The sequence below is a fragment of the Peromyscus leucopus genome, chromosome 20 (genome assembly GCF_004664715.2).
Source record: "Peromyscus leucopus breed LL Stock chromosome 20, UCI_PerLeu_2.1, whole genome shotgun sequence".
Lineage (NCBI taxonomy): Eukaryota > Metazoa > Chordata > Mammalia > Rodentia > Cricetidae > Peromyscus > Peromyscus leucopus.
In genome coordinates this window covers 20,511,643-20,524,683 of record NC_051080.1, presented here as the reverse complement: position 1 = coordinate 20,524,683, position 13,041 = coordinate 20,511,643, and the positions used below count along the sequence as shown (strand labels likewise).

Sequence of the window (13,041 nt, the reverse complement as noted above, 5' to 3'; positions counted from 1 at the left end):
TGACTTGGACAAGAAAACGAGACTATTTCTGAGCAATATTTTTGTCTCTATATGACACACTCCCACCTGAATGGCACAGGGGTTCCTTGCAGAGATCGCCAATCCTGATGTGAGGCAAGGGGTAAGGAGACTGGGCATTTTTATCATATCAGAAAACAAAAAGGCTCTCAGAGACCATGATGGCCCCAGCAACAAGACTCGGGCACCAGCGTGAAAAGGCCCCACCAGCCAAGAGGGAACAATGGAGTCTCCGCAAGCATGACTGTAATAAGCTGGGCATGGTGGTACAACCAGTTATCCCAGCACTCAGGAGGCTGAGGCAGACAGGTTCCAAGTTCAAGGCCAGCCTGGGCTACAAAGTGAGACCCTGTCTGAGGACATAACAAGGAAGAAGAAGGAAAGAGAAGGAAGAAGGCAGGGGGAGAAAATGACTGTGATGAATTGGAATGCATGAAATACATTTAAATTTGAGAATGCATAATAATTAAGAAAAGGTTATTAGGAAAAGACTCCCATTGCTCTCTGTGGAAGAGGCTGGTGAACCAACTCCTTATTTTGAAAAGCAGCCACAGACGGACCACGCCAACAGCGTTTCTTTGCGAATTGTTTTGATTTGTGTGGGACGTGAGCAGGCTAGGCACACATGTGGAGGTCACGGGACTTCGGTGGCACTCTCGCCTTCCACCTTGCTGGAAACAGCCCCTTGTTCACGGCTGCGTACGGCCTGAGAGCTTCCCAGGATTCTCTGGTGTTCTCCCATCTCACCATAGCAGTACTGGGTTACAGACGCATGCTCCCGAGTCCAGCTTGATGCAGGTTCTGGGATCCGAACTCAGGTCCTCAGGCTTGCATGGCGAGTGCTTTACACACTGAGCTGGCTCCCTAGTCCCCGACCTCCTCATCTAACCGTGGAGATGGTACACCCTCATCACAGAGGCGCGGCAACATGGCAGGAGAACAAACAGAAGAGAACCACCGTACGGTCTCCAGGGAACTACGGGATCTACGTCTGATTGGCAGTGACAGCTAACATGAACAGACACACAAGCAGCCCGCACATCCCACCAGTCTGTGCAGCAGTCATGCCTAAAGCAGATAAATCAAACCACGGCCTTGAGTTCTCAGAGGTGCCAGTTCAGGGCAGAGGGTGGGGGTGGGGCGCAGGAGGGAGAAGGGACCTTAGGGAATGGCACTGTGGGTTAGAACAACCAAATCCAGGCTGTAAGAAACTCTAAGGAACATTTAATCTAGCCTTGTATAAAAGGAACATTGTGGGAAGGAAGCCTGTAGATTGACAGGGAATCAAGGTGTGCTGGCTGGCTTTACGTAAAGTTAACATAAGCCAGAGTCATTTTGGACGCATGAACTGTGGCCAAGCTTGTGGGGCCTTTTCTTGATTGCTGTAAGAGGGCCCAGTTCACTGCGGGTGGTGTCACCCCTAGGCTGGGGGTCCTGGGGGCAATAGGAAAGCAGGAGCTGAGGCCAAGGCCATGGTCCTTGAGGCTTGCTGAATCTGCTTTCTAGGGGCTCTCGAAGCTGGGGACTGAGCTCGAGAGCGGATTTGTGGGGTTTTCTCTCTGCCTTTGCATAGGTGGGGAAATCTCAGGGGCACCAAGTTTAAAGCACTGAATGAAAAAATAAACGAGGTCCTTCTGTGTTGTCCCGGCGATGTCTGGGGGAAAACTTGTCAAGAAGCAATCAGATTCTTACCTTTTCATTAACTGGATAAAAATCCTTCTCGGTAGCCGGTATACAAAGGTGTCAAGGACAACCTTCAGGTAATTCAGAGAGACGTAGCCACCTTTGGAGGGGTCTCCTGCGCTCAGGGCTTTTTCGATCTTTTCATAACACTTTGAAAGCTGCAAGGAATTAAAATTCGAGTGTTGCGTTCAGCCAAGTCAACATCCTGGAGCCATCCGACCATGCCATTTTTGTTTTTCTTTTTAAACCAGAACCTCCCCACGTTTCTGTCTCCGAAAGCTGATCAAAAAGGGTTACTGTGGCATGTACTGAGCCTCAAATGTTTAATTGATGAGCTCACTACAAACAACACCCTGCTCACAGCTGACAAGTTTCTCAGGGAGGGACAGCAAGAACGATGGCTTTACCTCCGACTACAGCACTAAAAATACTCCACAGCTCTGCCAGTGTGGTGCATCTTAATACGCTTCCGGCATTCCCTACCGAGAGCCCATGCCATGCACTTCTGATAAGTCAAGCCATCAGATTTGCAAGCTGGGAGCATTTTATTAAAAATAGAAGTTGCTTTTGTGGTGTGGAAATTGATTAATGTAAGGATTATATAAACATAATAGACACTGGACACCTCATAAATCATGGTTTTAAAGAGTGGGGGGGGGCTGATTATAAAAGAGTCAACCGGTTTTCTCCTGGGATTCCAAGGATGCAGTGAGTTGGTTCAAAGCTGGTTTTCATGACTCATAAAAACACTGTGAACGCTGGTTATCATTTATGGAATACTGCTATTTATTATTGGCTGATAACTATATTTATTTTCAACCATCTCAGTTTGTCTGAATTCAGTTTTTTCCTGCTAAATGGAAAATAGAATAACCACCAATTTGGTGTAAGAGGTAACTTTCTTAAAGGTGTTTGGAAATGGACACACATGTACAGGAGTCTCCATCCACCCAGGGAATAAGAAGTAGGCTTGGAGATGCTCCTGAGTGGCCACAGCAGTACTGGAGATCTTCACAATCCTGGGGGGGAGTAGAGGGTTGGAGAGGCGGCTCTTAATGCACGAAGCCCCTCGACCAGAGTGCAATCTCTGAGACCCACAGAAAAAGGCAGATTCTGTGGGTGCAATCCCTGAGACCCACATAGAGAGCCAGATTCTGTGACATGCGTTTGTAATTCCAGCACTCCTACAGAGAGGTGGAAGGCAGAGACGGGAAAACTGGTCCAAGATTATGGGCCAGAGAACAGTGACAGACCCTGAGTCAATACCAGGAAGGGGAGAACCAACTCCCAAAAGTTGCCCTCACTTAACACACACACACACACACACACACACACACAACACACACACACACACACGCACGCGCACACACACACACACACACACACATACACACACACTGTACAAACACACACACTGTACAAACACACACACACCACACACACACACACGCATGCATGCATGCACTCATGCATGTATGTACACACATAAATAAATTTTAGAATTCTAAAATTATTTAGAGATCCAAGTCTCTTAGAAAGGACCTAAGCTTCCAAGAAAGAATTAATACATGCTGGGGCGGTGGTGGCGCAGGCCTTTAATCCCAGTACTTGGGAGGCAGAACAGGTGGATCTCTGTGAGGCCAGCCTGGGCTACAGAGTGAGAGATCCAGGACAGGCTCCAAAAGCTACACAGAGAAACCCTGTCTCAAAAAACAAAAACAAACAAAAAAAAGAATTAATACAAACTTCAGCAAGCTCACCTACTTCTTCCATGAGAGAGCTTCATCTGAGCTCCTGCCTCAGGGAAGACTCACCTAGAGAAGCTAAAACATTCTGTGATGTACAGTCTTCATGTATTCACTGGGCTAATAAAATCTATCTTTTTTATTTTTTTTGAAACTGGGTCTCACTCCTTATACAGCCCTGGTTGATCCAGAATTCACTATGTAGGCCATGCTGGCCTCAAAGTCACAGAGATCTGCCTGCCTCTGCCTCCGGAGAGTGAAGATTAAAGCCTTAAGCCACCACACCCAGCTGACAGTCTATCATAACATCTCAAGGGCATGTGGGCTTCAAGAAGGCTTCTAAGAACATGCTCTGCCATGACCAAGAGCTTCTGGAAAATAAGTGACGCAGAGAGAGTATCTAGGTGACATCTAAAACCTCAAAAAAAAAAAATCCTCACTTTATTTAAAATTGTAAGGTTTTGTGTAGGAAAAATACAAGCAATTCAGCAAAGTATACAACGTCTCACACCCCCAGCTCTGTGCTCTGGAAGTTTCCAATGCTGTCATAATTATAGAGATAATTTTACAAATGGCGAAGCATGCCACAATTTCAGGCTGGACAGAAGCTCTTGTCACTTAGCAACGTGTGCCGAAACATTTTCATAAGAACCAGTGCACACCAGTGTTGTTCTTTGGGGTGACATGTGGCATGCCATGACATCACCCACGGGCCACAAGAGTTACAGCTCTTGCCGAACGCAAGGCCGTGTTTACAGCTGTGTGTGTTGTATCTCATCCTTCTCTACCAGGGCTAGAGGACTTCCAGACAGAAGCGCTCAGGCTGGTTTTGTTCACTAATAGTGACCCAGGATGTAGCACAGATTTGTCACGTGTCACTTAAGATATCTAAAAGTGGATATGTTTTATGGTGAAAAAAAAAATGTTCTAAACAAAAGTTGCGAAAATATAAAAAGATGTTCCATGCCTTAGCAGAAAGACTAACAACCCTCAGAATCCCGGTGGAGGCTGCCTCAGACAGGCAAATGTGAAGAACTGTGTCAGGTAGAGTGGCCCGTGGGACAGGGCTCCATATGCTTATGGTGGGCGTGCAAACGATCGTGGGCAGCAGGGTGTTGCTTCAGTTAAAACAGAATCATGTTCTAGAGCATCCACTGAGACAGCAGCTCCATGCCTGGATGGCATTTCCAGGACACACAGCACGGTGTGCCACAAGCTAGGCAAACACACATTTATAGTGGGACCCGGTGACGCAACCCAAACGCAACCACAGGGGGACGTGTGACCTACAGAGTGTTCAGAGGACAGACACTGGATAGGGGGAGGTGATGTCAGTGTGCAGGGGGAGGTGACGCAGACAGTATGCATGGAGAGAGGAGGACAGACACTGATCAGGGGGAGGTGACGCAGACATTGTAGGAGGAAGGATGACAGACACTGTGCAGGAGGAGCTGGGGAGGTGATGACAGACAGTGAGTAGGGGGAGGTGACATTGTTGCAGGGTGAGGTGATAACAGTGTGCAGGGGAGGTGACAGACACTGCAGGGGAGGTGATGACAGACACCGTGCAGGGGACGGTGACACAGACACTATGCAGGAGAAGGTGACAGAGATGCTTTGCAGGAGGTGACATGATGACAGACACTCTGTGGGGAGGTGACACAGACGCTTTGCAGGGGGAGTGGTGACAGTGTACAGGGGAGGTGACAGACACAGATGCAGAGGGAGGTGATGACAGAAGACTCTACATCAGGAAGGTGCTGATGCCGCTTAACTTGGGTGGATCATATCCTAAGCGCTGCCAGGGTCAAAACAAAGGGCTTTGCATGTGCACCAACACACTCCACGGGACAAATAAGCACATGGACAAGCAAGAGACAAAGGACCCCAGCTTGCAAAGGACGCCAACAAATATTCATCTGTGAAAATGTTGTGCCATACAAAGTGCACCAGATAAAACTCAGGATTTATTCAAAGAGTACCCTGAGATGATCAAATAGTAAGAGGTGAGGGGGGGTCAGAGCTGAGGTTACAGCAACAAAAATGGCTATTACAGGAGGCAATAAAATCACGAAAGAAATGAGTGGAAAATGGGAGTCAAGCCAGGCGGTGGTGGCGCACGCCTTTAATCCCAACACTCGGGAGGCAGAGTCAGGCAGATCTCTGAGTTCAAGACCAACCTGGGCTACAGAACAAGTTCCAGGACAGCCAGAGCTACACAGAGAAACCCTGTTTCAAAAAAACCAAACCAAACCAAACCAACCAAACAAACAAACAAAAAAGATGGGTGTCGGATGAGCACCAAGAGGGCTTGAAAGAATCTCAAAGCAGACAACTATTGAGATGATAGGGATAATGTGACCTGCAGCAGGTAACATGCTGGCCATTAGGACAAGGATGAGTCGGTGCAAGGACACCTGGGAAAAGTACTGAAGGAGTGAGGGAGGGAGAAGAGGAGGAGGAGAAGGAAGAGAGGGAGAGGGAGGGACAAGGCGTGTGTGGTTTTGAGTTATGACCCAGAATATTTGTACTCAGTGAAGCCCCGGAGCTGGACATGTAAAAAATACACCCATGTTCCAAGAAGTGACATCAAAATGCTTCAAGTTAGGACAAAGCTCAGCTTGACTTGTACATTTCAAAGGTCACCCGAAGGACATATGTGGGGACACACAAAATCAGCTGCAGGAGAGCCGTCAGGATGACCTCAGATTCCTCCCAATGGTGGCAGGTGCCAGGAGGCTGTTGGGAAGACATTCACTCCGTTAATGATGGAATGGAAACACAGTGCAGTCACACCAGCCAGACCAGTGCTCAGGCCTCGCCATGCGAGGCACAGGGTCTCCTAGGTGTGGGCACAAGGGAAGCAGAGCATCCAGGAGCCTTTCTTGAGGAAACCACCCAACAACGAAATCCAGCCAAGCAAAAACTAAATGAAAATTTAAAAAAATTAAAAAAAAAAAAAAAAAAAAAAAGAGGAACTGCCAAAAGCATTCCACTCCACTGGCGGCCACCAAATCTACCTGGGGAGGAAACAAAGGCCAGGCGTCTGGGGGATTGCCATGACCGTACATGATGTAAACATTACCAACGACAAGAACACAATATAGACAGCAAAATCTGTGGGGTGGGGGCTGGGCAGGGGAGACACAGCAGGTGCCAGTCACTTGTCACTTGTCATCAAGTCCCACGGCAGCGAGCCAGCCCCTTCAAAAGCGTCACCACCTCTTCAGCTCTGCCTGGTTTCCCTCATCCCGTTCACTGTGTTAATGTTCCTTCAGGGACTTAATATGTTGTGTGGGAAACAGACACCCAGCGTTCCGGGGTATCTTCCTGTCACTTGTGATTGACAATACCGAAGAAGGTAGTGACAGCTGGGACCCAGAGCCACACTGCTCGGACTTCCCGGCAAGTTGCGTACCCGCCTCCTGCCTTGGCCTTCTCACCTGAAGATCCACACACAACCAATGCCTGTTGTGTGGAGATTCAGTTGGTAATTGCAGGGCACCAAGGACTTAGCCTGGTGTGGGACACCCCATGAACAGGGCTAATTGTGATGTCACGTGACATTGAGGCTTGCTTTACCCCTGGTAAAAATCAATGACATTTAAATTAAAAGTGTATGTTTTTAAAGACTGCTTTGTTTTGAGACAAGACCTTGCTGTGTAGCCCAGGTTGGCCTGGAACTCAGAATCCCCCTGCCTCAGCATCCCCAGTGTGGCACCACAACTGCCCAGCAATGGTCTTCTTGGAAACCCCTTTTGGTCATTTGCCTGCTCACTAATGCAGTTGTCTTTCCACACGTGAACAAAGAAGAACATGAACGGAGTTCACCAAATACAGCTTGGGCTGCTCTGGGGAGGGGCCTGTGGATGACTTCCTAGTTCCTGCATGTCCTTTCCAGAACAGCTCACACACCTTTTGGTGAGGATCATGTGTTTTGGGAAGGCCATGTCTTCTACAAAAATAATAAGGTTATTTGCCGAGACGGGAAAGCAAGCTTGGCCAATTTATCAGCCGATATGAGTGTGTTCCTTCCTCAGTTCTTTCCAACAGTGCTGGCTTCGCCAGGGTTTCCTCGCTAGTTCTTCTACTGAAAAGTCCACAGTAATGATTTGCAAAGTTCTGTGTATATTAGAAACAGTTATGGAGGCTGGAGGGATGGCTCAGTGGCTATGAACACTTGTACCCTTACAGAGGATCAGAGTTTAGTTCCCACACTGGGCAGCTCACAACCAGCTGTCATCAGTTCTAGGGAATCCAGCACCCTCTCTGGGCTCCTTGGGCACTCACACCCGAGTGCACACACACACACATGCAAACACATACATATAAATAAAAATTAAAAAAAAACCTTTTAAGACAGTTATTATTCACCTGTCATTTATACTGTCATATTTTGCCAAGCTGATCTCATGTTCATACTGTTTTACTGTACAAAAATACTTTTTTAAAAAACTTTTTATGCTGTCAACCTTCACCTTTTTCCTTATGGCTTTTAGGCTGTACTTCATACTCAAAAAAGACTTTGATTTCAGACTTTCGATTTTTCCCCTTGGCTGGGGCTGCAGGTGCAGCTTGGTGGAAGAGGAGCTTGCTCACTATGGTCTGATGCCCAATACACAAAAATCGCTTTTTACCCACCTTGTTTATTCTAGATTTACAGTAGTTACTGTGTGTAGAAACTGGGGTTGGTGAGGGCTAAAAGGTTTCCTCCCAAAATGTCTGGCTGACAGATTATCTCAATAATAATTTCATCACTAGCAATCTGCCCATACCGTGCTTCACTGAAATGCCTTGTACTATCGGGGACTAAGTACATGTGTGAGGGTTCCTTTAACTGTCAGCTTGACACAACCTACAGTCACGCGCTGAGGGACTGTCTCTATCAGGCTGGCCTGTCTGTGGGAGATTGTCTTAATTAAGTTCATTAATGCAGGAAGACTCAGCCCAGCATGGGCGGCACCATTCCCTAGGCAGGAGGTTCTGAACTGTGCGTGAGTGAAGAGAACGCCGAGTACAGGTGAGCATCATGCCTGCATTTCTCTCTGCTCGTGACTCCAGCCGGGATGTGACTATCTGTGTGAAGTTCCTGCCTTGACTTCCCCACAACGATGGGCTACAACTGTAAGTTGAACTAAACCTCTTCTTTCCCAAGATGCTTTCTGCCAGGGTGTTTCTCACAGCCACAGAAATGAAACCAGAATAACTGGCTGGACTGGTGGGCACAGCTTGGTCATTGTCAATTGCCTTCCTGACCCATTCAGGCTGCCCACTGCCACACCAGCTCTCCACGGTCCCAACGGTTACACCTTCACCAGGTATTTAAATGCAGTAGGAGAGAGCCTCAATTTTAACTTTTCAAGAGACACATATGTAGTCCAAATATAGAGACCAGAGATAATGGCCAACCCTCTACCCAAGGTCAGAAGAGGAGGGTCTCTTTGTGTACTCATTAATGACCAACCCCCACTCGAGGTCAGAAGTGGCCTCTTTATTGAGTCAAGGTTTCTTTTATGTAACATGACCAAGCTGTACCATTCCTTTATATGGTTTTCGTATTTTATTTTAAGAGCCTGTGAGTAGCACAAAGGAAACACTTAAAATTAACTTCTCAGGCTGCAGAGATGAGTCAGGGGGTAAACGTGCTTGTTATGAATGTGAGAGGATCTGAATTCAAATCCTCTGCACCCGTGTTATAGCTGAGCATGGCCGGGTGTGCCTGTAACCACAGTGCCGGCATCTGGGGACAGGCGCATCCTGAGACCTCACCCGTCAGGCAGCCCAGCCAAAACGAAGAACCTCAGGTTCAGTGACAAACTCTGTCTCGAAAAATAGATCGCAAGCAACAGAGTAAGACAGTCGACATCTTCCTCTGGCTTCCACATGCACACTCACAGGCTTGTGCATACACACACACACACACACACACACACACACACACACACACACACGGACATACAGCAAACATGCTACTAGATATATATCCCACACATGCACACCTTCCATTCACATCCCAAACCCACATACACCCACATTCACACCCCAAACTCCCATACCCACACACATTCACACCTCATACCCCAACACCCCCACATTCATACTCCATACTCACACCTCTACTCATACCACACATCTACACTCCCCACATTCACACCCCACACCCACACATCCACACATTAACACCCCCAAATTCACACTCTACACAGTCACACCCCACACCTACACATCCACAGATTCACAACCCACCCCACACACCCCACATTCACACCCCATACCTACACATTTCCACATTCATAGCCCACACCTACAGATCTCCACATTCACACTCCACATCTACACACCTACACATCCCCACATTCATACCTCACACCTACACACCCCCACATTCACACCCACACCTACACATCTCTTTCAGACTGCACACCTACACATCTCCACTTTCACACCCCACACCTACACACCCCCACAGTCACAGCCCACACCTACACAACTCCATATTCACACCCCGCACCTACACATCCCCACATTCACACCCTGCACCTACACACCCCCACATTCACACCCCACACTTACACATCTCCACTTTCAGACTGCACACCAAAACATCTCCACTTTCACACCCCACACCTACACATCTCCACATTCACACCCCACACCTACACACCCCCACATTCACACCTCACACCTACACACCCCCACATTCATACCCCGCACCTACACACCCCCACATTCACACCCCATACCTACACATCTCCACTTTCACACCCCACACCTACACACTCCCACAGTCACAGCCCACACCTACACATCTCCACATTCACACGGAGCATCCTGAGGGGAGGTCCCTGGCAGTCTGAGGGGTGCAGGTGGGAGCAAAGTTTCAGAGTAACACCCAGATGTTACCCAGAGCAACCCAGATGGTTCCTGCGGTCATCAGCTTGCCTGTGGTGACACTTGGGCTCTCACCTCTTGACAAAAGGTCTTTTCCAGGTCATCTAAGGAGTAGTTCTTCCAGACATCTTCAGATGACACGGAGTTGAACAACCGTTCCCTCCTGGCATTTTTGGCTTGTTGACTCTCCCTTGAGAGCTCTATTAAGACAAGATGGCTTTCATTTATTACATCGCAAGGGCTGATTCTATGTTCTTTACTTCTGATCATCGCCTGCTTGATAAAAATTAAGATGAACGAACCAAGAAAAGGGTGGATTATTGGATGTGTTATACTGAAATAAATTGATAAATGGGGAAAAAAGAAAATTAGCCTTCTGTGTGTTATTGTACGCCAGGATAGACCCTGAAATGTGGGCTAAATGTGATTGACTCAGAACTGTCTGTGCAGCGGAAGGAAACTGGGGCCATTCTGGATGGCACAAGCTTCACCGGAGAGACGTGTCAGAGGAAACATCAAAGCCAGAAAGCGCTCGGTGACAGGCAGGCTCAGTGCAAAGGGTGGAAGGGAAGTGAGCGGGGAAACTACTACTGTTCACACACAGGAGATGAACGCTGCGGTGTGGTCACATCCGTGGTCCCGGGACTCAGGAGGCCGTGGCAGGAGGATTCTGAGTTTATGGACAGCCTGATCTACACAGCAGGATCCTATCATGTATAGATGAGAAGTGTGTGTGTGTGAGTGTGTGTGTGTGTGTGTGTGTGTGTGTGTGTAATATCACTCACACACACACACACATACACACACACACATATATATATATATATGAATGCATTAAAATAAAGGTTGATTTTCATATTGTATGAGCAGCTCTCATGAACCAGTAGATGAATGCAAATATCTAGTGGACTAGTAAGGTTGGAGATGGGGATGAACATGCAAAGAACTGAAAACCATAGCAAATGCAGAAAAAGTATTGACAATCACCGGTCATTTTAAAGATCTACTTAAAACAGGTTACTTTCTTCTTATCGTGGCAAGGACTAAGAAGATAGGGAAGAACAAGGAGGCTGAGGGGCTCAGCACAAAGGTTCACGCCTGAGGATATGACTTCAAATCCTAAGCAGGACATGGTTCTACACACCTGTAACCCAGTGCTGGGGTTTCAGGGAGATGGGCAAGTGTCAGGAGCTGAAATGGTGGGCCCCAGGGTGTGTGGGTTTTCCCACAACCAAGACAGAGACAACAGAGGGGGACACCTGGATACTCCTCTGGCTCCAACAGAAGAGTATACCTGCCCATGCATGTATACCACACATACATATACACAGAAAGATATACACACATGTATACACACATGTACACCCACACTCACCAACACAGAGACAGGTACACACACACACACACACACACACACACACACTAATATAGGACAATGGCCAAGCTGCTCTCACTCGGCACAGAAACAAGCCTTGTGCAAACATTCTGAGCTCTTCTCCCGCTTGCTATCTGGGGGACAGCAGGCTGCCCAGCAGAGGTCTGCAGGTGAGGACACTTTCTGCAGAGCCGAAGGAAAACAGTGGCAACACTCCGGGTACCGGAACAGGGAGCAGTCCCACCAACGGATGCTGCCAAGACTAAGCACCAAAAACGGACATCAAAAACCAAGACCTGGCCTGGAGAGATGGCTCAGCCATTGAAAGCAGTGGTTGATCTTGCAGAAGACCCAGATTCGATTCCCAGCACCTGCATGGCAGCTCACCACGGTTCATCGAGGGATCTGATGCCCTCATCTGACCTCCTCAGGCAGCAGGCATACACATGTGGCACACAAATACACCAGCAAATCACAGACATATAATAAGTAAATCTTTAAGAAGAGGAAAGACATGTCTGTGACACAAATGTGACAGTTCCTTGCAATATAGTCTTTCATGATTAAAAGGGCAATTAACATAATTTAATTAGCCAGCAGTGGTGGCACACGCCTTTAATCCCAGCACTCGGGAGGTGGAGGCAGGCGGATCTCTGTAAGTTCGAGGCCAGCCTGGTCTACAAAGTGAGTTTCAGGACAGCCAGGGCTGTTACACAGAGAAACCCTGTCTCATGAAAAAAAAAAAATCTAATTTTTATTTTCTCACTTATTTTGTACGTCTTCTTATCTATCCATCATCTACTGACTTGATACCAGAAAAAAAATAATCTAGGAGGATCTGACCAGGAGAATGCTGAGGGTGGAAGGATGCAAGACACAGAGTTGGGGACGTGGAGGAGTCTGGGCTTTTGCATCTGGCTTTTGTCCAACAAGCCTGTGTGCTTCTCATAGCAGGAGAGGGTGGGGTGCGTCTCAAGCGCAGCCATCTTCTCTCGGCGTCAGATGTGAAGAGGCACAAATGGTTCCCCAGATTTATTTCCTAAAATGTCTGCAAATAAGCCTCAGTCAAATGAGGCATGCTTACTTTAGCGACAGCGAGCAGGCTGCCAGTCATCTGGAATCCCACTTCTCATCTCCACGGGAGGAAAGGAAAAGACCCTTCCCCAGGTCCCTCTGAACCACATGAGAGACACAGAGACAGTCTTTCCAGCTGGGTCTCAGAACAGAACGGGCCAGGTTCTGACCTGGCCAAGGGGGCCCTGCACTCCCAGCGGACTCTGTGGTACTCCAGTTCTCTACTTTGAGATCCTAGGACTGCACCACACACAC

At 47.9% G+C, this 13,041-nt stretch overlaps 1 protein-coding gene across 1 annotated transcript in view; it reads right to left on the bottom strand.

Moving 5' to 3' along the window:
- Positions 1-13,041, bottom strand: part of Efcab6 (EF-hand calcium binding domain 6) — a 191,116-nt gene that overhangs the window by 102,303 nt on the left and 75,772 nt on the right. Inside the window, exons 9-10 of the mRNA XM_037197495.1 lie at positions 10,413-10,537; positions 1,711-1,859 (exon numbers count right to left, since the gene is read on the bottom strand). Coding sequence (XP_037053390.1) covers positions 1,711-1,859; positions 10,413-10,537 — 274 coding nt within the window. The remainder of the gene's footprint in view (positions 1-1,710; positions 1,860-10,412; positions 10,538-13,041) is intronic.